Source organism: Kwoniella mangroviensis (assembly GCF_000507465.2).
Source record: "Kwoniella mangroviensis CBS 8507 chromosome 1 map unlocalized Ctg02, whole genome shotgun sequence".
NCBI lineage: Eukaryota > Fungi > Basidiomycota > Tremellomycetes > Tremellales > Cryptococcaceae > Kwoniella > Kwoniella mangrovensis.
Window position 1 is genome coordinate 2496964 of NW_027062534.1, and position 25977 is coordinate 2522940.

The 25977-nt window shown below is 44.7% G+C and overlaps 9 protein-coding genes across 9 annotated transcripts; 4 read left to right on the plus strand and 5 right to left on the minus strand.

The window, feature by feature from the left end:
* Positions 1 to 571: 571 nt before the first annotated feature.
* I203_106044 (uncharacterized protein) lies at positions 572 to 1107 on the plus strand (the record flags this gene model as incomplete). Its single annotated transcript, XM_019147817.1, has 2 exons — positions 572 to 943; positions 1015 to 1107. 2 exons carry the CDS (start codon positions 572 to 574, stop codon positions 1105 to 1107), a joined length of 465 nt encoding a protein of 154 aa, XP_019002735.1.
* A 249-nt stretch (positions 1108 to 1356) lies between these two features.
* On the minus strand, positions 1357 to 6398 carry I203_106045 (uncharacterized protein; the record flags this gene model as incomplete). Its single annotated transcript, XM_065517889.1, has 30 exons — positions 1357 to 1373; positions 1427 to 1503; positions 1556 to 1693; positions 1760 to 1854; positions 1914 to 1964; positions 2025 to 2117; positions 2176 to 2521; positions 2579 to 2681; positions 2740 to 2868; positions 2927 to 3011; positions 3070 to 3103; positions 3166 to 3284; positions 3342 to 3463; positions 3515 to 3558; positions 3617 to 3641; positions 3703 to 3791; positions 3856 to 3915; positions 3988 to 4109; positions 4165 to 4186; positions 4243 to 4326; positions 4386 to 4584; positions 4650 to 4685; positions 4744 to 4829; positions 4881 to 4959; positions 5033 to 5240; positions 5312 to 5448; positions 5501 to 5586; positions 5650 to 5786; positions 5879 to 6013; positions 6075 to 6398. The coding sequence occupies 30 exons, from the start codon at positions 6396 to 6398 to the stop codon at positions 1357 to 1359; spliced, it is 3282 nt and encodes a 1093-aa protein (XP_065373193.1).
* A 508-nt stretch (positions 6399 to 6906) lies between these two features.
* On the minus strand, positions 6907 to 8300 carry I203_106046 (uncharacterized protein; the record flags this gene model as incomplete). Its single annotated transcript, XM_019147819.1, has 6 exons — positions 6907 to 7034; positions 7140 to 7369; positions 7440 to 7509; positions 7575 to 7664; positions 7777 to 7853; positions 7990 to 8300. The coding sequence occupies 6 exons, from the start codon at positions 8298 to 8300 to the stop codon at positions 6907 to 6909; spliced, it is 906 nt and encodes a 301-aa protein (XP_019002737.1).
* A 981-nt stretch (positions 8301 to 9281) lies between these two features.
* Positions 9282 to 11742, minus strand: I203_106047 (uncharacterized protein; the record flags this gene model as incomplete). The annotated part of the gene is made up of 2 exons (XM_019147820.1): positions 9282 to 9760; positions 9858 to 11742. The coding sequence occupies 2 exons, from the start codon at positions 11740 to 11742 to the stop codon at positions 9282 to 9284; spliced, it is 2364 nt and encodes a 787-aa protein (XP_019002738.1).
* Positions 11743 to 12434: 692 nt separating this feature from the next.
* On the plus strand, positions 12435 to 15062 carry I203_106048 (uncharacterized protein; the record flags this gene model as incomplete). The annotated part of the gene is made up of 9 exons (XM_019147821.1): positions 12435 to 13071; positions 13159 to 13547; positions 13652 to 13768; positions 13890 to 13967; positions 14051 to 14165; positions 14240 to 14422; positions 14504 to 14631; positions 14726 to 14821; positions 14892 to 15062. The coding sequence occupies 9 exons, from the start codon at positions 12435 to 12437 to the stop codon at positions 15060 to 15062; spliced, it is 1914 nt and encodes a 637-aa protein (XP_019002739.1).
* A 473-nt stretch (positions 15063 to 15535) lies between these two features.
* I203_106049 (uncharacterized protein) lies at positions 15536 to 19620 on the plus strand (the record flags this gene model as incomplete). Its single annotated transcript, XM_065517890.1, has 19 exons — positions 15536 to 15565; positions 15755 to 15942; positions 16000 to 16242; positions 16314 to 16344; positions 16399 to 16481; positions 16541 to 16721; positions 16782 to 16833; positions 16892 to 16943; positions 17004 to 17120; positions 17172 to 17313; positions 17458 to 17679; positions 17743 to 17965; positions 18008 to 18509; positions 18577 to 18714; positions 18774 to 18847; positions 18904 to 18954; positions 19012 to 19041; positions 19095 to 19231; positions 19309 to 19620. The coding sequence occupies 19 exons, from the start codon at positions 15536 to 15538 to the stop codon at positions 19618 to 19620; spliced, it is 2808 nt and encodes a 935-aa protein (XP_065373194.1).
* A 344-nt stretch (positions 19621 to 19964) lies between these two features.
* I203_106050 (uncharacterized protein) lies at positions 19965 to 22360 on the minus strand (the record flags this gene model as incomplete). Its single annotated transcript, XM_019147823.1, has 12 exons — positions 19965 to 20297; positions 20359 to 20428; positions 20489 to 20601; positions 20668 to 20733; positions 20804 to 21020; positions 21082 to 21150; positions 21220 to 21368; positions 21434 to 21505; positions 21565 to 21789; positions 21850 to 21871; positions 21924 to 22033; positions 22091 to 22360. The coding sequence occupies 12 exons, from the start codon at positions 22358 to 22360 to the stop codon at positions 19965 to 19967; spliced, it is 1716 nt and encodes a 571-aa protein (XP_019002741.1).
* A 713-nt stretch (positions 22361 to 23073) lies between these two features.
* I203_106051 (uncharacterized protein) lies at positions 23074 to 24009 on the plus strand (the record flags this gene model as incomplete). Its single annotated transcript, XM_019147824.1, has 1 exon — positions 23074 to 24009. The coding sequence occupies one exon, from the start codon at positions 23074 to 23076 to the stop codon at positions 24007 to 24009; it is 936 nt and encodes a 311-aa protein (XP_019002742.1).
* Positions 24010 to 24353: 344 nt separating this feature from the next.
* I203_106052 (rRNA 2'-O-methyltransferase fibrillarin) lies at positions 24354 to 25596 on the minus strand (the record flags this gene model as incomplete). The annotated part of the gene is made up of 5 exons (XM_019147825.1): positions 24354 to 24430; positions 24498 to 24746; positions 24814 to 24979; positions 25057 to 25526; positions 25587 to 25596. The coding sequence occupies 5 exons, from the start codon at positions 25594 to 25596 to the stop codon at positions 24354 to 24356; spliced, it is 972 nt and encodes a 323-aa protein (XP_019002743.1).
* Positions 25597 to 25977: the final 381 nt, after the last annotated feature.

Here is a 25977-nt window from a genome sequence, read left to right on the forward strand (position 1 = left end):
AAGAAGAATAAGAATGAGTAGAGCCTTTTGAGAGTGTTGCGAACATGAAGAACAGAAGAACAGTACTGTAGATAGATAAGCTACTTTCAGTGGAGAAGCTCTTTATTGACCCGCTTTTTGAGCTGACAATTCACAGTATAAGTATAGTATGTCCTTTGATCATTCTTCCTCATCCGGTTATGGTAATGTACAATGTTAGATGATGGTTGATGATCAAGACCTAGCTTGGATACCATCAATCCAATCAATCTTGATTGAAACTCCGTGATTCACTCACACTACTGATAACCTCAGCTCAAAATTCACAGATAACGTTATCCATATGCATCGCTTGTTCTTTTCACTTTCCACTCATCTGCACTTGACGACCGTCAATATCATACGGCATCATCAATCTCACCAGCGGAATACTGTAGGTGGCAAAAAAAGTATGAATCGTTGGTTTGGCCCCAACATCAAGTAATCTTATCTATTATCATCCCTTTCCTATTCCTCACGCTTAATCCGCTTCATCTATCCAAACCTCTATCAGTCATATTGAGCAAATATAGTCGACACATCGATTCCCACCATGCCACTCAAACAATCTCGTCCGACGTCAGTCCAGCTCGAGATCGACCAGCTCATCGAAGACAATCTCGATATCGAAATCAAGCCCACCATCAAGTCCAATTTAGACATCACAGAAGAAGATCTTTTAAAAGATATCAAACCCTCCCTCATAGACAATTCTACACCATCACCAGCTAGGAAGAGATCGAAATCCAATACGAATAGCAATACTACAAAATCTACTCCGAAGAACAAGACAAAGACGAATACTTCCGCTCCTTCTTCTGTCAAATTTGATCCTCACGGCACTACCAGTGCAAAAGCGAGGTTTGCAGAGATCATCATTGAGTCTGGATTGAAAGGGTATGATAGGAATCAAGTTGAAGTCGACGTAAGTCCTCGATGTTGAGCGGGTTTGAAAAAAAAAAGAAGCTGACATTATGCTTTGTTGGGATATGGTAGACCGGTTTGACCAAGAACCAACAGATCGAAATGCTCAAAAAGGGAAGGGGAAGTTTATGGAAAGCATTATATGGGTTCGCATCCACGCTTTGATCTAATTCATCAGGTGATTTACTCATAGTTAAGAAAGGTTAGATATTAATATAGGAGCAAAGACGTTATTGACAAGATGATTGAAACACATGCATTTATAGAAATATCTTGAATGGTCCATTGGTCTTTGATCATATGTATACAACAACAAAATTGACGGATTTTCTATTCTATAACAACCTTTACTGTGTAACATCGTAGACATCTTGACCGATGCAGACGTATCTTGCACGAGGACAAATTTACCTTTCATTTCGGTTTGTGACCTGCAACGTAATGGTTAATTTTGAATTTCAGAAAATTCGACGAACACACTCACCATCCTCATTCATGAGCGTCTCTTCATCAACACACTCAATTACCCAGCTTGGAAGTACGATGTGTTTCCGCTTTGGTCTACAATCACCACTCACGTCAGCTTAGGTCTTTCGACGTATCATACACTCACAGGGAAGCCTTCTTCACTATTTCGGCGTACCTCCCAGAATCCTCATCATCCATGATGATATGAGTCAACTTCCTATGATCAATATTGTTTACAATCTTGCCCCCATTCTCTCGCAATAACTTTCCAGCTTGTTGTAATCTACGCATAAAGGTATCAATATTATGTTTCAGTAAAAGTCGATTTGTGAAGTTTGAATAAATTTACCTTTCCGTGGCTTGACCAGGTGGTGATGATGGACTTAAGTCATTCTCAATTGCATTCCCAGGAGTATCGATATAAAACACCAAATGGTTGAAGATCTGTGTACAATGACCATGTCAGATTCTAATTGCGACTTTCGAAAGATTTCAAAGCTTACGCTATCTTCATCATAATTCATAGCCGAGGGATCTGCACCCATACCCGCATCCTATCATTCCACTACAGTCAGCTATTATACCCAAGAAATTGGAAAAAAAAATGAGCTCACTTCTGCTACATCAACCCCTCTGACAGGTAACAACCTGAAGTCCTCCCCAGCAGCCGGCGAAGATTCATGACTATCATTCTCCTCTTCTTCCTCCTAGCACCATGATCATGTCAGCTGTAAATCTCAATAGGCTCATTTAGGACCGTCTCACTTTGTATTCATTGAACCTCTCATCATCGGTATCACTCTCATCTGGGCTTGCAGCTCTAGATGTAGCTCGAGAGGTAGGTCGAGACGAGACAGGCGAAGGCGAACTGCGCAATCCCCATTCCTCTTCCATTTTCACCTGTTCAACTGTTTTATTGGCTTCATGTCCGTCTTGAGCCATATCGTCTTCTTGATCGTAGTCATTCTCAACTTCTTCAGCTTCATCCTCTTCTCTGTCCAGACCATCAGATCCACCACGATCACGAACAAGTGTCATCTTGTCAATCTCTTCTAACGTTTTACCGAAGTATCGGTCCATTTTAGCTGCTTCAGAGGCGAATACTAGCAGTCTACATTCAAGAATGAGCACAGTGTCTTTACCAGAGCTCTACCGGGAGAAGGCTAACTCTTCCAGCATGGGTAACGGTCTCCTTCTTTCTATGCTTTCAAAAATCCATCGAGGCTTGATCACGGTTACTCCTTTTCGGATCTGGGCGCGAACAAGAGGATCTATGTATCACATGTCAACTTCTTGGCTCGCCAACTATCTATGAGCAGGGAAGCTTACTTTTCTCATCAGGCGAAATCACCAAGGCCGATATGTCCGACAATTGGGCTTGAGTGAATTCTCCTCCATGCTTGTGAACCAGAGCTTCCAAATTCTGCTTAGGATGCTGGGTAGTGCCTTTTGGTATATCTGTATTCAATGAATGAATCAGTGAACATCAAGATGCAGAGTGAGAAATAACACTCACAGAACGTCAGACCGCCAAAGATATTGCTTTCTACCTGATCACTTGAGAGTTTCTGACCTCGAGTGGACGCCATCAGTTGGACTTTCTATATGATCATAGTCATTAGCTACTGTGTCAGCCGATTGAATATTTTGTCCACTAGCCTTCCTGGTGACCACTTTTCGCTTCTTCTTGAACCTGAATTCAAGCAATTTCATTAGCAGTTACGCCGAGAAGATCAATCGACCTTGAGTACTTACGATCCACCTTCAGCATCCGTATATCTCTTTTTGGGTTTGTTTAGAAGAGCCATAAATTCTGTTCTGCCATTAGCTGGAGTTCGACCATTTAAAAACTTCAGCTTACCATCTAAGCTCAGCTACAGCACGTGTTAGCTAGTGTCCTCGTGAGAAAATGGAAAGATCATCATACTTACACAATTCCACATATCCCTATCTTGACTGTCATCACCTGTAGGATGATCTCTACTGGCTTTATCAAAGTAAATATATCGACATCTGGGAAATCGAAGGGTATAACCACATCCATAGTTGGCAGCTGAGAGATCTCAGTCAGCTCGCCTATAATGGTTCTGAGAGCCATATTCACCTGCAGGGACGATCTCTGAAGCTTTTACCTCTACTACGAATGAGCTAAAGATCACCGTGTCAGCTGATCAATGTTAAAGAAAACATGGAATCTGCATCTCACTTTTCAGGTTCGATGTAAACATCGGCTAGGAGTGCCGGTCAGATCTTGAAGATGATATACACTCTAGTAGGCAGTAAGCAGCTCACGTTTATCATCCAATCCTATCTGACCAAGCTGTAACCACGATGGTGGATTCGTTCTATCGAAATTCTTCCAATGATTTTTGTGCTTGTTCCTGGCAATGTTCGTATCAGCTATCCGCCCAAAGGAAAAGTAAGATTAGGATAATTGCAGCTCACAAAATCCACTCATAATCCTCGTAGCTCATACCTGACCCGACCGAGCAAAATGTGGAAAATCTGACGGAGTGAGTATTCCGAGTAAGCTTGATTGGTCCGCTTGCAACCGAAGAAACCCTTGAGGAAGCTTACTCTGGTTTCGTGCCCGTCCCGTCATCATCCTGCTGCACTCTCAGTCCACAAAGAAGACTGGATATCTTCCCTGTCCTTCCCCCTTTCCCCCACCATCCACCTAGAACCAGAAGATCGAGATTCTGAAATGTCCGTCAGCTCAATGCGGCAGAGGATGAGCCTGGTAGGTCCACTCACTTCTCCCATCTGGTCAGAATACCTAAAAGGCATATAGAATGAGCGTTGTTGTTTCGCCATGGGGTAGACCTAGCTCACTCAGGTTTCACTTTGATCCAATCTGCACCTCTAGAATTCGTTTGATATATCGCATCGGCCTTCTTTACCACCAATCCCTCACCTCTACAGATTTGCGTCAGCTTTGTCGATTCACACCAGATAGCTGATTTAAGTGGACTTACCTAGATTCCAAAATCCGTTCCAACATTGCTCTGATATCCTTCCCATTCTTCCCTCTTTGTTCCTCGGCGTATTCCAATCTGCCTTTATATACATCGATATTTCTGAATATCCGATCCGATCTCATCAATCGCTTACGTTCCGATAATCGTTTGTGAGTGAGACATCGGTCATTCAGGTAAAGGATATCAAAGATTTTGACTGTAACTTTACGGTCAGCTCCCTCTTCGTTATTACAGTATGTATGGTATGTTCAACGAACTCACAACAAGGTCGAGGCGCGTTCTCGTCGTTCACTCGATCTGGCAGAGATACAGCCCATCAACTGATAAGATTCGTCATCACGAAAAACCAGCTTACCTCCAGCAGCCGTCTTGAGTGTTCCGAAAGCTACGTATTTCTCTAAAATCGGATCCCAGACAAGCATTTCACCATCCAGTATGATACTTGGAATCATCTATCAGCTCTTTGAGTTGTCTTTTGTTGGACGAACTTACTTTCTTACGCCATCCTGAAAAGCTCCCGCAATATGTTGCGTCAAACTACCTTCTCCTACATGTGCTCCGTACAGGTATGCTGAACCGTAAGAAGTCAAAATCAGATCAGCTGAGAGGGCTCAGACTTCGCAGATATGCCAATTGTAACTGACTATAATCTTTGGCTTTTCTCGAACAATAAAACCACTGTGCACCACTACCTCTCATGTGTAATTGCATTCTTTCCCCATCCAGCTTTTCCTCCATGATGAACTCGTTAGTCGGTCCTCCGATCAATTTTGCTATAGCTTCGTGTGAAGAAGAGGGCGATCGATAACATAGTTGAGGAAGGAAAGAACGAAATAATTCGATGTTGGCTTGCTAGCTCAGACGTCAGCGTTTGTCCGTACCTGCACAAACGATCATTGAGCGAATGGTGATAGAAAGCTCACATTCTTCTCTAGCCGCTTGTCTGGTCTATACAAAGTCCAGCATACTCTTTTGAGATCCGAACAAACGTTGAACAAGTCTCCAGCATCAGGATGAAAACATCCGAAAACGCCTTTTTCTCTAATCGATATCCTCAGATCTGCTATGGTCAGCTAATATCTCCCGGAATGATAAGGGACTTGCTGGCTTACCTTTCAGAATGATCCTTATTATCCACTCTTGTTCAGCTGCTGTACACTGTTGGTTTATCTTTCTCAGTATAGGAACGTATTCCTGCCTAAACAGATACTCAGCTTGACTTATCTCTGGACCAATGTAGCTAGCCGATTAGCTGACTCACTGTTTCAGTCTCCCCTGAGCTAGCTGATCGAGTAACATGTTCACTGCGTCGATAGATAATTGGCCTTGCTCTACGGTCGATCTGGCTGCTATCTCATAGTAACATACTCTAGCGAAATCACCAGAGTGCGATTCAGCCTGACCGCCCACATCATCAATATTAGCTCGTTCTTTTTCTATTCCTCATTTCGGTTGTACGTAGCTGTGACATTCTGTAGAAAATGATTCACCTTTCCATCTACAGGCTGTTTCCACTTGATCATCCTCATTGCCGCTTCACTATGTCTATCTAGACCCAGCACTTCGATATAACATTTCGCCAACATTGCTTCTTTCAGGTTATACACTGGTCTTTCCCTATCTCTCTACTAGGCTGATGAGCTTTCTACACCTCATCTATGTGATAGCTGAGTTCATATCACTCACATCGGGAAGTAAGAGCCTGATCAAGGGATGAAGATCGTTCCCCACTTTGATCCTCCACAGATCCATGAATCTATTCAATATATCTCTCCTCTTACTCGCTTCCTCGGTTCTCAACCTGTCCATCATGATGCATAACAAAGAAAAATGAGGCGTGGGATGGATATTCACGCAGTCTGCAGGTTTCTCCAAGGTAGCTTGGGGCGGTTCTTGAGGTGGTTCGGGTTGAGAAGCTGGTGGTGCGGCGAGGAGATCATCGTCCGGTTCGAGTTGGGAGGAAGATGGACCGGGAGGTAAAGGGTGTTTGTGGTATCGTGTCTTGTCCATGATTTATCGTGCTCTGGAGATGAAGAGACCGACCCCTTGGAGGACAGACGATAACCAAGTGAAGGATGCGGTAACTTAATGAGATAAGTTAAGAGGAGGAATGGATTCAAGTTGGTTGACCACATCCGCCTGTGTGTCCTACCTCCACTCTTGCCCAGGGACCGAGCGTTGTTTACAAATTAGGATATCACAGCATGGACCAAAGGTGGCATGGCAGCGAGGTTACTTATGCGTGCAAAGATCGATGGTCACAGACTGGCTTCCTTCTGCGTCTCTGTTGGCATACAGGGAAGAAGACATACATAGCATCAAGCGGTATAAGAATGACTTCGCAGATGAGATGCATTCCGACTGCCTTGTCTAGCTTGATCATCAAAATTATATATACAGCCATTCGACTGTCCATTATTACTCAGTTCCATAACAAGCTTCCAATGTTCAATGTCCATATTCTTGATTATACGTATGAGAGAATGATCACAAGATTTCTGCTCCAATTAGGAAGCTTTCATAAAACTGTATCGAACACTTGATTGGTATTCCCCTCGACACATTCCCAAATTTGAAGTTCTTTGAATATAGCATGTGGCTTTTGAGGGAATAATTGGGATTCTAGCTTGACATCAATACAGAGGTCTATGATCACGGATGGAAAATTTCATCAGTCATCAACTAGCCATAAAAGTACCGTGTACAGCCAATGATTCTCCTGTAGGAGGTCATGGAAGGAATGAGACATACTAGTTCTGAATAACTTGTATTGCCCACCATTGGTCCTCTCCCATTGTCCCGTGGTAACGCCATCACAAGCGTTCAGGTGAAGTCTACCACCATTAGAAGGATTCTCACCGGCCGATAAACAGAGATGAGGATGAGCGGTAAGAGCCAACTTGTCGACGTCGCTTTTTCCAGTCAGGGGTTGCCATCGTTGTAGATGAGCAAATGGCCAGCTGTCTTCGAAGCAGTTCGAACTAGTTTCATGGACACGACGTTCTCGTCAGCTTCAACAACACTTGGATAGGTTCATGAAGTACCACACACAGATCAACGGTAGAACCATTATTTTCAGTACCGCCCGACACAGTTACACATAAACCATCGTATCCTCGGGCTATAAAATATATGATGCACGGTCAGCTACCTGTATAACCCTCTCATTCCCATTGTTTAGCTCACCTTTGATAGCTCCCTTACCTGGAGCAGGGTTGGGTTGCGGCTCAGGTTCGGGAGTAGGTGTGTTACCCCCCTCGTGTAAAACATTCCAAACTAATCAAAGGGAATTCTTCTCGTCAGCCAGTGCTTGTCAGCCTTCAAGATTGGAAGAGCAATCACACCCTCTGGTTAGTATTTCCAGTGGTACATTGCCAAGTCTGTGTACCTTCCTGATCACTACCTTGATCTAGACATTGGGTTCCACCGGTAATGGCAATTCGAGCATCGTCAGTGAGATACCAGCTATTCGAGCCATATGTAAATCGTTGTTATCAGCTTTGTTCGCCTTAATTATTGACATGACATGAAAGTCATAGGTAGTATTTAGGATTGACTCCACTTGTGAGAATGTGTGTATGTGAAGTGTACGTGGACTTACGTCTGTTGATATAATCCTGGATAACTAGTCCACAGCTTGACAATCTCATTGTTATCATTACCCGTCCCAGCATCCAAAGCGAGATTCGTTCCACTCAAAATCACAGAACCTGAACCAGGGTCTATATCCCATGTTTTAGCTTGATCACATGGTAGTGTACCGACTCTTACACCGTTGGCTAGGGCATCCCCTTGCGGTGAGAGACATTGACCGTTTCGATTGGATTGGATCTTAACCGATGAGTATCGTTTATGAATAGGCGAGGCCGAAGAGAGGGCCAGTAAAGAAAGGAGAGAGGCAAGGAAGAACATTTTGGTTATAGTCCAAGAAGTGGGAAAGGGGAGAAGGGAGGTGTTAACATTAAGTTGATGAGTCGGTGAGTTAGAGAAAGTGGGTTTACAAGATCGGACAGTCGAGGTATTTATACCTGTCCACAAAGCTCTTTGTAGATCCACTTTCCATTCAGAAGAGGAAGATTAACCACGAGACCAAATCATTTTTTAACAAGGCTATGTCGGACTAACTACTTTTGATCCGAACAATAAGCATCATCCGAGGAGAAGCAAGAGGTAAGCTCGGATCATCTCGGTCACATCTCCCCCCTGCATCTTCTGCATCTCTCAATATTTTCAGTGAGTACACCTCAGACTCCGCTTGGATCGCTGCCCGTGACAAAAAGCATGTTTGAATGAGATTGAACTAAACCCTATCCGGTTGAATGACTCACTACCTTCTAGCCAATTTCTCACGGATTGACGGAGTGATCCATATATATTCCTGGAATGGGATGGATTGTGATGCCAAGACATCATGCAGACTCCGTGTCACCTGACCCAAGTTTGAGATCCGTAGATCGGGTTCCTTTGCTTAATCTCAGACAACGGAGGTGAAGTGCCACAACTCGAAGAGCAGAAGGGTCCGAGTGTCATTGACAAGCTGAAGTAGTACAGCCTTCGGAGTGATTCGTTGATATTCTCACTCCACGACCTACATCACATTTGAATTAGCCGATGGACTCTTTTCCATTAATTGCAGCTTAACCGAAGTAACACAATACCGGAGATAGCGATCTGCTTGGTCTGTCATTCCGGTAAAAGCCCTGAGCCGAGATATCTATCCACTTTACCCCGTTCACCATATGTAGATGACTGCTATGCATTTATCTTACAATCAACAGGTAAAGATACAACGACTGAAGTGTTTAATATACAGAGAGCGGCGAGAAGAACTCCAATTTCCCATGACACGATAATTCATTATGGAAATTAACTTGCAATTAACCAATCCTAATCTTAATCCTCTTCCATCTTCTCCTCCGAATCAACCCTTTTCATCTCCTGCGCCTCATCCTCTTCGTCCACCCGACTATTCTGCAAGCTCAGTAGACCCAATCCGCCCAATTGCTGCCGTGGCTGATGCTGTTGTTGCTGCAATTGAAGGCCACCATTTCCCGTAAATGTCTTATTCCCTAAACTGGAGCTTAAGCCATTTGTACTGCCTATACTCAATGCAGGGGAGGCAGCTCTCGAACGACTGGTCATTGGTCGAGAATATGGATGTTGAGGCCTACCTCCATGTTGGGTATGTCTAGCAGGGTGAGAAGCAGAAAGAGATGATAACGATGAGGGGTACAATGGTGCGTGGGAAGGTGATTGAGGGATGGGGATGGCGTTCGTACGAGAAGGTGAGATTGGGAATGGTGATGAGCCCATAAATGAGGGTGAACTACCTCGAGGTCGTTTGTATGGATCGAACCGGTCTTCCGCTTGAGCTGTAGTGACGGATATGTAAGCATTAGCAAAAGTACATGTCGTCCCATGAGAAGAAAGATTTGAGATCCCAAGTATGATATACGAAGAAATTCTCACCCTTCCTTTTTCCCGGTCTGACAGTCGCCTGCCCACCCTGACTCTCTCTATACAGCATCAACCCTGGACTTCCCACTCCCATTGTCCCACTGCCACTAGGCGAAGCACCAAGTTCCGCTCTTTCGACTGTCGGACTTCCGAGCGGTGTACCAACCCCATTACCTCCCATACCTAGTCCGCCAAATGCAGACGGTAGTCCGTATCCTGGAGAAGGCACCATTCCTTGACTTTGACCGAAAGATAATCTTGCTGAGCGCGAATTGTTGAAATTGGGTGGGAAAGTATTATTATTGTTTGTAGATGGAGGAGTGGGAAATGGATTGGCGATTCCTATAGGAACTTGAGGCGGAGTTGATTTACCTGAATTATCATTTGATATACTTCCACCACCACTCCATATATTAAATGAGGAAGAGGATGATGAACCAGGTCGATCCATATCCATCCCAGCTGCAAAAGCTGTATTCACTGGTTCCTCTTTTCCCTTATTGTTATTATGACTGTTGTTATTTGTAGAAGTGTTTGTCAGGATCTCCTCGTCTTCATCGTCATCATCCGAATCTGTGTCCGTATCATCATCGAATCTAGCTCTATCCATCCAATTCCTACTTCTTCTCGATAAACTTGTAGTCCAACTTGTCGATCGTCGATTGGGACCCGTCGAAAACAATATATCATCTTCATTATCATCATCATCCCCTCCAACTTGATCTGGAAATCTTCCTCTAGAACCTTTGGCCATTTTGATGTTGTTTCGAGGGGTCAGGGGCAGTTTTGTAGGGTGAGATAAGAGGAATTTCTGTAACCTAGCTTCAGATTCGATCTCTTGATCTAAAGGTCTTTCTTCAGATGCTAGAGTCTTGAGTAATGCGTTGGGCAGTGGTTTACCCGCGAATGGTACTGGTTGAAGAAGTATGGAAGTAGGTGAAAGTAAATCTAATCCCGATGGACGACTTTGATCTTGATTTTGATCTTCCATCTTACCCTTTCCTTTACGTAGATTAGATGATGAATGTGATTTCAAACGTGATGGCTGCCACCTCAGAGAAGTTTCTGGCCCTGCACCGGAAGAAGATGATCCATTCCCTTCTTCTTCCATATCCATCATCATCATGTTAGACTCTTCCGCTGGCAAGTGAGGAGTAGGAGTGATAGGTGGAGTGGAAGTTTTCAAATCTTCCAATGGAATGCTGGGTGCAGAACTCGTTCGTCTGATTAAAGCATTTGCGAAAGATCCTCCGTGTCCTGCCCATCGTGGTGTAGGTTGTAGTGTGTTAGTGTTGAATGGTGATGTATGGATTGGCGCGGTAGCTGATTTGGAACTCGAGGGATCTTGGACCATGTCTGTATTCATGCCCATTTGCAATTCGTTCGAATTTGGATTCACTTCGCCCATCGAGGTCGATTCGTCATCTGCTTTGCCACCCGAAGCATCTGATCCAAATGAGAAATTCTGCTGTAAGCTCAGCATGGACGGTCGACGGAGTTTCCTAGTGGTTATTGATCCTGCTGAAGGAGGGGAAATATCAACTCTCATCCCAAGTGGGATCCCACTTCCACTTCCACTTCCATTTCCTGCTTGGTCTCGGATAGTATTGGTGGAAGAGAATGAAGAGATAGATATGTTCGAATTTGAAGTCGAAGTTGAAGGTGATAGACCAAACGCATTGGTGGTAGTAGCGAACCGTATAGGTACAGGAGGGCTTAAAGATCGATTTGCATTTTCAGTTATTTTTGAAAATGTTAATCCCGGCCCTAAGAATGATGATATCCCTCCTACTCCTCCTCCCGAGGAGCCAGTAGATGGTGAACCCATTTCGTTATCTACCATCATTTGGCTGTTTTCCCCTTGAGAAGGGGTGGAAGGGATAGGTCGAGGTTGCATCGTTACTGATGAGTTATCCGGAAGGCCGAAAGAAACCGTTTGAGGAAGGTTGATTTTCTATTCTGTCGCAGAGGGAATGGAGAGATACTCATGAGTCTTGTAGGTGATGTGACAGAGGCGACATTGTTATTGCTCTTGTATGCTATGAGATATGGGTGACGATGATGATGATGATGATGGAACAAAGGGTACTAATCTGATCGTTGATCGTTGGGAAAGGGAGGGATGCTACCAGCTGTTATACAGATCGCACGCAGCTTTTCTATTCTTATTCCTACTCCTATCCCAAACGTATTCTTGCTTGCGATCGATTGGTGCGGTATGGTACACCGATTTCTGATAATGCACCTCTCTGGTCTCTGGTCTCTCCAAGGTCGCTAAGAGGTATATGGGCATCTGAGAGGTAACTAACTATAGACCGGTTGATGCAAATTGATCGAGGATGATTGAAAATAGAGTGAATGAATGAATACATGATGATATATGATGCTCCCCGCGCCATATGCAGCAGTCAGCTGTGACGTTATTTGACACGTCTGCGAACATCCAACATTCAACATCCATTCATCAATCATCAACCACCTCAAGTAATAACAGATCATCTTGTATAGTGTACGGACTGAAGCATAACATAGCAGACACGAGGATAATGCTCAAATAGAAGACATAACTTCACCTCCAAATTACCCAACATGCCATTCCAACCACCCACTCGCCCTCACTCCGCTAATCCAGGTATGAACCCATCCATCTTCCCTAGGACCGTCTCTTCGTCCAGCGTATACAAGCACGATCAGAAACAACAGAAATCATCTTCAATGTCTTCTTTCGGGAAACATTCAGCTTCGGCAGAAGAATGGGAGGACGCTTGGGATTCTTCGTCGGATAAAGAAGACGATCCTGTTGTAGGGGGTCACACAGGTGGAGAACAAATGATCAAGAGTAAAACAGTACCTATACCACTCAGCAAACCTAGCAGTAATGGGAATGGAAGAGTGGAAGAAAGCTTGGTTATTGGAAGTTGGAATTCCAATTCTTATCATCACCTATCACCTCCTAGTCCAATCAAACCCACCTCCAGTGGTAGACCGAACTTGCAGACTGCCAAAACATTCTCGGAAGGTACGATACCTCCTATACCTGGTACGTCCGTTCCCGAGGGTCGACACGATGCTGCGGGCTCAGGATCAAGATCCAAGCTACCTCCTGGTGGAGCATGGGAGATTGTCGAACAGTCAGAAATCAAAGAACAGGATGAAGAGGACGTACCCTTACCCGAAAAAGTGGGCAAGGAAGCTGTCAAGGACGATGTAGAGGATATTTTAAAGGGTGAGTAACGCTCTATCTCCTCTTATTTGCTGCTTCAGGTATAGCACAACAAACTGTCGCTCAGTCGCGTGCCCGTATACGAAATAGATCCCTTACAATTACTATCGAACTTATCTCTCGATACACCACAAACACCCTCTTCCGCCGAACCATCATCATTCCCCTTCTTGACACCAGGAAGCTCATATCCCCAAACTCCATCTACAGCCTCATCAGTGCTACACTCACCTGAACAACCCGCCTCGTACTCTGCTTTACCTACTACTCCACGAACCAACACGATATCGTCACTGAAAAAAGAAGGTGGATCGTCGTCGTTGGGTAGACAAAGAAGTGTACGGACGGAAAGGAAAAGAGAGAAATTCGTCAGAGTGCTCAAAGGACGTAACGAAGCTGTTGAATTGGCCGAGTTGAGAAAGTTGGCTTGGAATGGGGTGCCGGAGGAGGTCAGAGGGGTTGTGTGGATGTTGTTATTGGTGAGTCAGGTTTTTGTTGAGATGGGAAAAGAAGTCATAGAGAAGATTTGTCGATTAGGAGGGTGATTTGACTGACCATTTTGATGGGTTTTTCTTGTCCTCAGAATTATCTACCTCTCCCTGTTCAACCCCGTTTGACGACATTGAACCGCAAGAGGAAAGAATATACTCAACTGGTGGATCAGTACTTTGGAAGAGGGCTATCATCGTTAGATCAGCAGGTGAGTAGTATCATGAATCAATCTCCCTCTCTGTGTCCTTGAACCCCATACAGCTGGACCTCATCCGCCGTCTAGCAGTTCATGTAGGGGATGCTGCTAATTCATCTACGGTTGTTCCTAGATATGGCACCAGATCGAAATAGACGTACCACGGACGAGACCAGGTGTAGCTCTATGGTCTTGTGTTCAGACGCAGAGGGTGAGTGTAATTTCTCCTGCCTCTAGCTGGACCTGAAATGGTCACTTCGAGACGATTAGCTGATGATTTTACGAATACATCAGAGTCTAGAGAGGATATTATACGTTTGGGCAATACGGCATCCCGCATCTGGCTATGTTCAAGGTATAAATGATTTGGTCACACCTTTCTTCCAGGTATTCTTGGGTGCATATATAGGTGAGTCAAGATCATCCCTCCCCTTTTTTTCAGCTCATAATGATCAATCTGACTGGATTGGTATGTTTTGATAGATACCGACCCAGAATTATTCGATGTTGCGCATCTACCTCCTCACGTACTCCAAGCCATAGAAGCAGATACGTTCTGGTGTTTGACCAAGTTGTTAGATGGGATACAGGATCATTACATTTCGCAACAACCTGGTATACAGAGGCTGGTGAAGAGGATGGGAGAATTGGTAAAGAGAATTGACGGTGCGTTCCATCTCTCTCTCTATTCCGATCATTGGGTTCAACGTACGTGAATTTCGCTGATTCCTTTGATCACTTGTATAGCTCCCTTGGCGGCACATTTCGAAGACCAAGGTATAGAATTCATGCAATTTGCGTTTAGGTGGATGAACTGTCTGTTGATGAGGGAGATCTCGGTGAAATGTACGATTAGGATGTGGGATACTTATCTTGTGAGTATACCTTTTTGATTGACTTGTAAAGAAATGAAGGAGATCTTCTATACTATGGTGTTGGATCACTGATTTTGTGCTTCTTTCCTGTCAGGCTGAAGGTGCAGATGCTTTCTCTCAATTCCATTTATACGTCTGCTCAGCATTGTTAGTCAAGTATTCGGAAAGGCTGAGGGAAATGGACTTCCAGGTAAGTATATCTACGAGTCATGGCCTGTCCGCAACGTATTGATCAATCTTCATTTGCTCTTTCTTGATAGGAAATGATCATGTTCCTGCAGTGTCTACCCACTCAGTCATGGACAGATCACGAAATTGAATTGCTGCTGTCGGAAGCATACGTGCTGAAGATGGTCTGGCAAGGTGCAGAGAATCATTTTGCCAATTTACCTAATGGGAACCAAGGTCAATTCGGTATGCTGGGGAGGTAATGTATATCTCACCTGATCTTAGCTCTTGCATCGACATGGGGTACACACATTTCATCTTATTTAGGTGTTGCCCTCTCACCTGCATTTTGACATATAATCCAATCATTAGCAATAACGATAATAGGCCCATATGAATGCATTGTGATTGTTCCTCCCATCGCACTACTAACAAACGATATAAAGGTACAATGTATTGACGCACAGACCTACTCATTTACTTTACTTGACTCACCGCACAGGCCACCGTGGAATACATACACGCTGAATGACTGGACTGGACGATATGAGACACCATCTCACCATCTCACCATCTCCTCTTTCCTCTTTCCTCTTTCTTCTTTCCTCTTTCTTCTTTCCCCTTCCAACTTCTTTCAATCCATTTTACCCCTCACACGCCTTTTTCCACTTCTGTCCGTGTGATATTACTAGTGATCTGTTGTTCTGTACTCCACAACGACGACGGAGATACCAATATGGCTAGGGGGCCACCGAAACAAGCCTTTGTGAGTCTTCTTTATCCCCTATCCATTACATCCAATGTTATCTGCCTTCTCCTCACTCTTCACCCTGCGACAGACGGTGAATACACACCGTGTCACGGTAATCACCTTTTTCTCCCCGCTCCTCTCACCTCCATCGCTCCGCTTTCTCATGGAGTGGTGGATGCGCTGACGTGATACCGGATCAATCAGAGGCCGCCAGCTCCAGTCCAAAAAGCGACAACATCCCAACAAAACGCCTCTCAAAGTCAAGGCACGACTCAAAAGGGTAAAGAAAAGCAAGCTCAAAATCAAGATCAAACAATCGTCACGAAAGAAGACAGTTTCGATATTCTCAAGGTTACTCTTGAGGCTAATATCGGTATTATCTGCTATCTACGGTGAGGTCATATCTATTTCCGATGCAACAGCTAAATTATACATCTGACGACACGCAGTAATCTCTTGCCCGAGGAAGATTTCGAATATTTCTACATTTGTGGTTCAAACGCTCCTCCTGCTAAATCGCCCGACGAGTTATATCGTTTGACCGCGGAGGAAGCTCGAGCATGGAATGCAAAGCAACAAGCCGAATCTCAATTTCAATCTCAATCTCAATCTCAATCTCAATCTCAGGGTGTCCCGCACGAATTTAGCGATGTGAGGACTTTCTCTTGGAGAAAGATCAAGGATGATCAAAGGTGGGTGAACAGTATATCATGGAAAATCCAATAATGGAACGGTATATGCTAATTTTCAAATACGAATCCAGTCATCAAGGAAAGGCTATATGCCAACTTTTGGTGCGATTGGCAGATTCTCATTTCGAGGCCATGTCTGATTGCTTCCCGCTCTAGTCCGGTGCTGAGGAAGCGATCCGAAAAGGCTACCTCCGAAGTCTTATGCTTATCATTTTTCTCGATGATGAAGACCCCACAAAGTGAGTGGACTTGCTACTATATAATAACACACAGCACTGATATCTCTTGAACGGCACAGCGTCATTGAGACTTATACCTTCAATTTCTTCTACCATGAATCCACTGGTGCACCATCCATGTCCGTTGAGCATAGCGTCAACCGCGAGCTAGACCAATCCTTGAAAGGATTCGCCTTGCTGGACAAGAATCGAATATTGGGAAATCCGATGACTCATCTGGAGGTTCGAAGAATGGTTAAGGTAACTTAGGTTCTGGTCAACCTAGAATGTATTTGTGCTTATCTGGTACTTGGTTCATAGGAAACGTCCCATTCGCTGGTCAGAATCTTACATTCAATGGGAGAACTCCCCAGTGAGCGGACTGTCTCTTAGATGCCGAAGATCTTCTCTGATGCCCCTTTCATCTTCAGAGAAACGATTCGTAGACATCAAGCTTTTCTATAATGACAGAGCCCCAGAGAAGTGAGTACGCTCGATCAGCAACAGGACCAGAACTCCACACTTATATGGCTCTCCAAATAGCTATGTCGCTCCGAGCTTTGCCGACTCCTCCGAAGAAAAGCTTGTACTGGGGACTAACGATGTGGAAAATCCACCGCTGTGGATGCCGTTCCAGGGGTTCCAGACCGGTCATCATGGGTAAGGTCTCCAACTGTCACAAGAGGGTCTGTAGCTTAGATTCCTTTACAGGCTGTCCCTCTCTGCGGTCTCGGTTACCGATAACTTGCCTGAAATCCCTCGGGGAAAGGCAACCGGTCCCGAAGATTACGCTGCCAGATATGCCGAGGAAGAGCTGGTGAAGGCCGATGCAGAAGAACGAGATGTGCTGTGGGTATGTATCGCTCACTCATAATTTACATGGACTGCACTGACTTAATTTATTCAATTTGTGTTGATCGCAGAACGCTGACATCGTGAGAATTCTTGAGGTCTATTACCTGATAGCAAGAATGCTAATGCTGATCTTTTTCGAAAGACTGCCCACGATCGTATCGCCTACGAGCCAAGCGCTCCAAATGTCTATACAGCATGTATCGATCCTTCCAAGGCAGTTCCTCAAGATCCTTCAGGAGGCTTAAAACAGCCGATAGGAAGGAGGCAAGAGGACGGAACAATCGCCCCAATTGGATCTTCACAAGCAGGAAATGGGATTGAGAGAGGACGCCGAAAGAGAAGAGCTTGCGAAGGTGCGAGATACGTATGTGTGCAGATGCAAGCTGAGTGATAGTCACCATAGGCTAATCAAGAGTATATGACTTAGATTGCCGAAGAAACCCTTCAGATGTCTCAAGCCATGTCCGAGCTTACTCCAACACGGGGCTCTACCAGAGCTTCATCGAGCGTGCTGTCGCAAGTGAAGCACGGGAAGTCAATTGAGGACAGCCTGTTCCAGCAGAACTCCCAATCCTTCACTGGTAATCATTCTCAGATCTATCTCGATGGCATCAACGAAACTGAAGATGATCACGTCAATGATCTTAGCCGTAAGTCCCGATTTCAGATAACATTCGCTGATACAATTGCAGAAAACATCCAAAGTGTCTCTCAATCACCTTCGCTGTCAACGCAGAGACTCGCAGATGCGCTCCATCGGAAAGTCCAACTGAACAAGAGGAAGGGCAGCGATGAAGACGATACAGATGAAACTCAAACTCAACCACGGAAACCAAGAGCCCTCAAATCCATTGTCTCGGCTGCTATGAAGAATAATGGATACGAAGTCAAGGATACTGGCAAATCAAGACCAAAACCGAAACCGCAATCGAAACCGAAACCAAAAGCAAAACGCAAGACAACAGCCAAGCCTAGAACCAAGGCTGCTGCTAAACCACGCTCAAGACAGGCCTCCGCTCAAACAGCGGTAAAGGCTCAGAAGACAGTCCCTCGCAAATCTGTATGTCTTGGTAATAAAAAGATACAGTCTAAACACAATGATGTGATCGAATGCTACTGTGGCCTCAATGATGAAGAGGGTCACATGATTCTCTGTGATGGATGTGATAAATGGTTTCACGCCACATGCCTAGGGTGAATAACAGATAACATTATTTGCCCATGGTCCAGAAAATTCGCTGACGCTGACACCTTTTAACAGGTTCATCGACGGTTCATCGGCTTCTCAACTGAGCGTATACTGTATCATGTGCGAAATGCGTAACGATAAAAAGCGTCATTGGCCTCAAGAGGACATAGACAAGGCGGTAAGAGAGATGGGTGCCTTGGCCTTACTGAGGTGAGCTATCTGCTCCAAAGCTGCTACTCCATTCATTCGGAATCCTGATGATCCGATAGGCAAGTAATGCAAGAGCTTCGAACGAGGGGGCAGCTCGGTAAAGATGAGCTTCCAGAACTTCAGAGACAATTTGGTGAGCCATTCCACTCATATAGTATGGAATGTACAGACATTAATTCTGGCTGTCAGGGTGCGAACGAACAGACGTTGATTTGATTTTGAGAAAGTTGGAGAATGAAGGTCGGTGGACAAGGATTTCGAGTTCGACTGCGAAAGCTGACTTCCTTGATGAAACAGGCTTGGTAGAGATGTTGGCCGAAAATTCTGGTACGTCCTAAACAGAGTCCGATTTCGTTGCTCACTCATATATATGAGCGCAGATGACTCTCAGTCCTCCAACGATTGGACTTTGAAATGGTGCAAGAACACCGATGCCGTCAATCGATTTGTCGCCTATTTCCAGTACGGGAGGGGTATCGAAGATGAACTATTCGCCGTCAGAAAGTGGCATAAAAGAGTGAGGTTCACTCCATTGCACGTCGGATGCTATCTTCCGCCTATATTGGTCATCTCAATGTTTACTCCCAAATTTAGCCTCGGATCAATGATGACGCTTCTCAAACTATCCCTGGCTCCCAGAACGGTAGTTTCCTCGAATCACAAACTCAACGTAGTTGTGTGCACAACTCAAATAATGTTAATGCCGACTCCGATAAAGATGCCGATGACGAAGAAGATATTGAGATGTCGAATGATGATACCACTACAACCGGTTCATCTAAAGTATCAGCCCCTTATGAATTACCTTTCTTCAGGAGCAGTAGAGCGGTAAGAGTGGTTGACTGCAGTGATGTCTGGACCGAAAGAGAGGATGATATGGACGAAGATGGTGCCAACGATGCTTAACGGAGTTATATGTTACAAGCTGTATATCGTGTTACCTCATGCTGCATACCAGTATCGTGTTCACAGCGCTAATTTGACGATTTTCACTCTCACCAGATCATCAGTATTCAGTTCCTTCTCGTTTGAATGTTTGCATCAAGATTGAAGTGGTGTTGAAGGTGTTGACGTGGGCCGAGAAAAGATGTCGAACGTGATGTTTGTACCAATTCCAGATTGTGAAATTATCAGAACTATCGTGATTAGCTATGTAGGACTGAATTTATATATCATCATCATGTCAGGTTATGCAATATGTATGTATGTATCTATCGATCTATCTTTGAGCATCTTCCAATCAGGGACCGTCACTCGACCTGTCTTTCACCAGCTTTCGGACCTTTGACCCCCGTCCCACTTCCACCAAGCTTACTACTCCTCGTTCCGAATTGCATAGCCCTCTTAACTCTTCCTGATGCTCTCTTCAAACCTACACTTTCCACAGCTTTCCGAAGCAAGATCTTGTCTCCCTGACCTTCCCCTAATCTCGGATCGCACTTGATATGAATAGGTAATGAGGAGAGGTACAATATAAATGATAATGATAGATAGGGGTATCTAGCGTCTCTAGCATGAGAAGATAGCATTCGATCGTCTCGAGACAGGTTGCGAGTAGGTAATCGAGCGATATCCATTTGAGTCTGTATGACGACTCATATATCAGTAATCGTTAAAATGAAGAGACGTGTATATTTTGCTTACCTCTGATATCAGACCCTCCCATCCTTCTCGCTGGAATGCGTGTCTATGTCTAGCGTATCCTCCTAGTTGTCTGGCAAGATAGTATAAGGTCGGCTTATACTCAATGACTCCCAGGCGCTTGACCACTTACTCATCGGCTCCAAGACCGGATAGGTAGACTTTCGCCTTGACATGATACGGCTCATTGCTTCCTTGTAGAGTGCCTATCCCTCGAGATGCAAAATAGAGAGGTAATGCGAGTGACTACACGTCATTGAACATTGTCAGCTTTGACATCTCGGTCCTTCTGTCATGATGAGATCGACGTACATGGTCCATCTCTGTCGACGACGGGTACATGAGATCGATGACGTTCTGGCGATGGGCTCTAGCTTCCTATAAACTTCATCACATCAGCTACTTGTGAGCTATACCTTGCACAGGTATATCACCAAATAGCACTCACGTCATATGGAACGTTGATTTCGAGAAACCTCCATTCTCTATCACTACAGATCTCCTTTAATTCAGTTACCGCGTCTCTACCAGATAACCTATCGGGAACATCGTAGCTTGGCGGTGCGAGCTCCTTGCCTTTGCCCTTATCGTGTGGATTGGGAAGTTTGGGTGCAGGGGAGAAGGCAACGTTGACCAGATCGATAGGATCATCGGGTGGTAGACAGCTACATATACATGGTAATCAGTACTAGCTTTGACTCGACGGGATAGTAGCAGTCAACGTACAGGTGAAGAAGATACGCTAGGAAGGTACAGTCTATACCACCTGAGAAAAGGACCGCGACTCTCGAGTTTCTGCGGCACAATGCAGGCATGAGCATTCGTAATCTGACGTTAGAAAAATGAAAACTGCATGAAACGTACCCTTTGTCAGGTGCAGGTATATTCTCTACCCTCCTCCTTACGCTAGATTTCAGCTGTTCGATGAATTCCGGCACTTCCGCCATTATATCGGGGTTCTGGTGGGGTAGGTCCGGAAGAGGAAGAGCAGTATTGATGGGACTGACTCGGGTCTGAAGCCAGTATGTAAGGTCAGAGACAAGTGGTAAGAAAAAAGAGTATTGGTGAGATTGCTCACCCAGGGAGATGAGGACGACTCAGGTATATCAAGAGTAGTACGCTGTACGATAGCATGAGTCAAGTTCATCGACTACGAGTCAGTAATCAGCAAATGAATTCCCTGTTTTGGTATGTAGCTCATGTACTCACCGCTTCCTGATTTGACTCGGACAGAAGTACATTTTTGAGGGATATAGACCCGCCTTCACCACCTAATAGAGCCCTCATATCTACACCTTGTTCTCTGGCTGCGGGCGCTCTCGAAGAGCTGAGTATGAAGAGGTCGGTATTTCCTGTACTCGGCTCGAGAGGGTGGATGAGGAGAGATCGACGAGAGAGGGGATCAAGTTGATAGTGGAGTGTTTCTGTCGTAAGCTGCATCAAAGCAGATCGTTTAAGCTACAATTATCGAATATGTATATCTCCATCACTCACATCCAGATAAACGAAAGCAAATCTATCTCCTATCAGCTACAAAGAAAACAAACTGATCAGACGAGAACACTCACGGTCCTTCAATACCCCTCAAAACCTCTTCTATATCCGCTCCAGCTTCAAGCCTGTCAAATACTTTCCTCGTATCATTTTCACCTCTACCCATGTCTATACCCTCAAATACCTGCACGCGTATATCAGCTGAAATAGGGGTGGTCAAAGCCGCTAAGATGTAGCTTACCTGTCCATTCCATCCTAAAACACCTCTTTTACCTACCATCGGCTGAGCGGTGAGCTCTCCTCGTAGGCCCAGCACGGTAGCTGTAAGGCATATTTCCAGCCGATTTCCATCGTCTAGGTCTACGATATGCGTATAGGTACGCTGAGAATCTGGTCCTCTCTGAACGTTGGTCGAGCGGAAAGATTCGAGAAGAGCGGACGTCGTATCCGGTTCGGACTGGTCGTGATTCTTCGGGAGAAGTGGGCGGATCGTGAGGGTTAGACCACACATTTTGGGGATAGGAGATCGTGCGCTGAAGCTCTAGGTGATATCCACATGCTGCGATGTCTAGATGTACAAGTAGGAAAGGTCAACATCAAGATTGGACATTATTTTTTGGATTTGTTTTCGTTTATTCGTTATCTCAGGCACGGGGGTTCCATAGATATGAACTTGACAGTCAAGAACTTTTTAGGTGTTTGCACACTTTCTCAGCAGACCTGTGTCCCAGAAGAAATCTAGTTCAATATCATTCATCAATTACGGTGCTGCACGATACATACTGTAAGTACCTCGAGCGTATCTATAGAAGATCGGACATTGCAAAATCATCTAGTCATCTGCAGCTGCTCCCAATGATAACTATCTTCTCTGGACTAGACAGTACAAGAGGATACTTGGTTTGCCTTGTGGCATTTTCAAGCCCTCCGTGCTAATCGGAGGAATCAGCCATTTGAGCATTACATTGAGAATCCTTCTTGGGCATACAAGAAGTTTGGGCAAACAAGAAGCATCGAAATGAAAGGAGAAGGAAAGCTCAAGACGATTTCAATAATAACTACAGTATTTCATTCTCGATCCCTATAGTAGTGGACAAGCAAACGATTTCTACAGAGACGATAGACGCACGCCCCCTTCAATACTCTCGTCGAACTCAAAAATACCTGTGCGAATTTTCATTCTGTATACCATACAGTCAAAGTTTCCTCAACCTCTGCATCATCATGAGCTCTGTAACTTCCTCTATCGATTGGTCATCCACACCAGCAGAAACACCACGAACGGACCATACTCCCATTCCTACCTCCCTGACGCACAACTCCATGTCATTGGTATATGTCAATACTCTTGGTCAATATGGATGTCCTCACCCGACCCATCATTGGGATTCTCTGCCTACTAGAATATCCTGCATCTCACCTGGAACCAGAGTCTACAAACTCAACCTGAATAATGGGTTTAGTAATTTCCTAGGAACCGGCTGTGGCATTTCCTCCATCAAGTATGGCAACTCCCTGATTCATCATTCTGGGATGGGCGAGTCGGGTGTAACGAAATTGACTCATCCATGTACAGTATTGAATGAAAGATCAGGTGAGATCGCCGATCAAGAAATTCCAAATGGTTTTAGACAGATGTGTATGGATATAATCTCTGTCGAGTCTGGGAAAATCAATCTCCGTGGGGATTTTGAAAAAGATGAATTTCATGGATTGGAAACACTCAATTTGAATAGGAATGGGACGAAAGAGGAATTGAACATGACTTTAGATTGGTGGAATTATTATACTACGTACCTCTCTGCTGAAAGAGATGGAATCGACCTTGGGCATTCGTTGTTCCCTCCTAAATATGATTTGACAGGTCGAAGAACGGGATTAACATGTGAGGATGATATACCTGTCATTGAAAGTCAAAAGGGATCAAGTGATTATGGACCTATCTTTCCAAAAGCTGTGGCATCCGATGGGAAGATAAACTACGACTGGGCATCCATGGTGGAGTTGTTCGATCTGGATGATCAAGTGCAAAGGCAAGTGCAGACTAGACCTTCGTCCACTTTCACTTGTTCTATGAGGGACGATGATCGCTCTCAGGAGAATGCGTTGAGTCAAAGCTCTATCTCATTGCCTCATACACCTATTAGAGAAGATATCTGAGCGAGAGGTTTTGACGATTGTCGCATTTGGTATCTCGTGTACCGCATTGTAGAAGAGGGTAAGAAATGAGTTCCAACTTGTATCGAAAATACCTTGATGCATGTTGGATAAAACCGACTTGTGAGCACAAATGATTAATGACATTGACCATTCAAGGCAGAAGCAGATCATACATTCTCATCGAGGCTATATATGATGTAAGCGAAGATGACACCAAATTGAAAGGAAGAAACACAACGAAACGAAGAATGAAAATCAAGCAATGAAAGGAAAAAGAATGTTATGAATGGAATTCTTGGTTTTGCAGATTTGTGGTATTTCTATACATCCTCTCTTCCGCCCATCTAGTTACCTGAATGTCTCTCGTATACACCTACTACGATGGCGTGATCTCGTTCATAAGGTTCAAGAGTAAGTTGTTCTGTACAACAACAGAAATATCAGTCAAGTTCTCACTCGAGGATAGATTTCATAAATTCATTACTCACCCTTAGGTTTGATACCCTCTTTCCTCATGTTGTTGACCTCACTAGCGAATACCTGAGCGGCAGGAGCGGTAGAATCAATACAGTTCGCCTTGATAGAAATGACGATACCACCACCGTTCTTTAGGAAATGATGAGCGTTCAAAGCGATGATTCTCGCTTGATCAGGTTGAGCAACATCGGCGAAGATTACGTCAACCATTTGGACGAGCATTCGGTATTTTTGAGGGTGTCGGGCATCATCAACGATTGCTATTATTAGTCGTACCATCATCAGTATACGGGCTGCTAATGAAGGTATCAGGTGAATTTCACTTACGAACAACGTTCGTCCTCTTCTTAGCCATACCGATCAATTCTCGACCTGGTCGGTGGGAGAACTCAACAGCGTATACTACACCATCTGGACCGACGATATCAGATACGTGAGAGACGGAAGAACCGGAAGCAGCACCGAGATAGAGCACTTTAGCACCTGGTTTGATCTACACGACAAAATTTACAGGACATCAATATTGTCATTGGACGTACAGCTGCGTGCAAATAATTAAATTGAGCTTACAAAGATGTTATCCAAACCACCCAAGATACCAGCTGCCAATTTACTTCTGAAAGGATTCCAGACTCTGTATTCGATTTTCTCTTCTTCACCTTCAGCATTCGTCGAAGCGATTGATACTCTCTTTTCACCGTATACCGATTCTCCTGGAGTCATATTCCTAGTGACCAATAGATGTTCTTTACCCTTGGCGATGTATACACCGGCGTGCTTGTGAGGTTCGAGTGTGACAGCACCGGGTCCCTTCTTACCCATTCCTGGCTTACCACCTCTACCACCACCTCTTCCAGCACCACCTCTTGGTGCACCTCGACCACCCCTGGCGGCACCTCCCCCTCTGGGTCCACCCCTTCCACCACCACCTCCTCTACCACCACCGCCGAATCCACCTCTACCACCACCCCCACCACCACGTCCTCCACCGAAACCTCCTCGTCCACCTCCTCGACCACCACCACGTCCTCCTCGATCACCTAAATGTCAAAGCATCAGTACAGAGATCCCAAAGGAAAAAAAAGGCGTCGTTGACTGACCGAAAGCCATTATGGATTATAGATTGGTTGGTAAGGAAAGGAGGAAAAGATTTGCGAATTTGTTTTTATCGTCGTCTGTGTTGCAGTCGTACGTTCTACCTCGAGACGATCTTAAGGTTGGATGCTGATGGTGATTTTTGTATGTGTTGTTATGTTTGGGATGACTTGACTGGTAGTGGTTGTGGATTTCAGATTTCCAAGTGAGTGTAATTTTCGGAGGGAGGGTGCAGATGTGGGATTTTCAGAGTGATTTTTGTGAGTCACGTGATTCATACAGGACGGGATAAATGGGGAATAAAGGGGAATAAAATAAATGGGTGAACCTCCACCCTCACCCCTCACCATAGAGTAACTTACAACCCCATCGATGCGAGCATGATGAGTGCGAGTA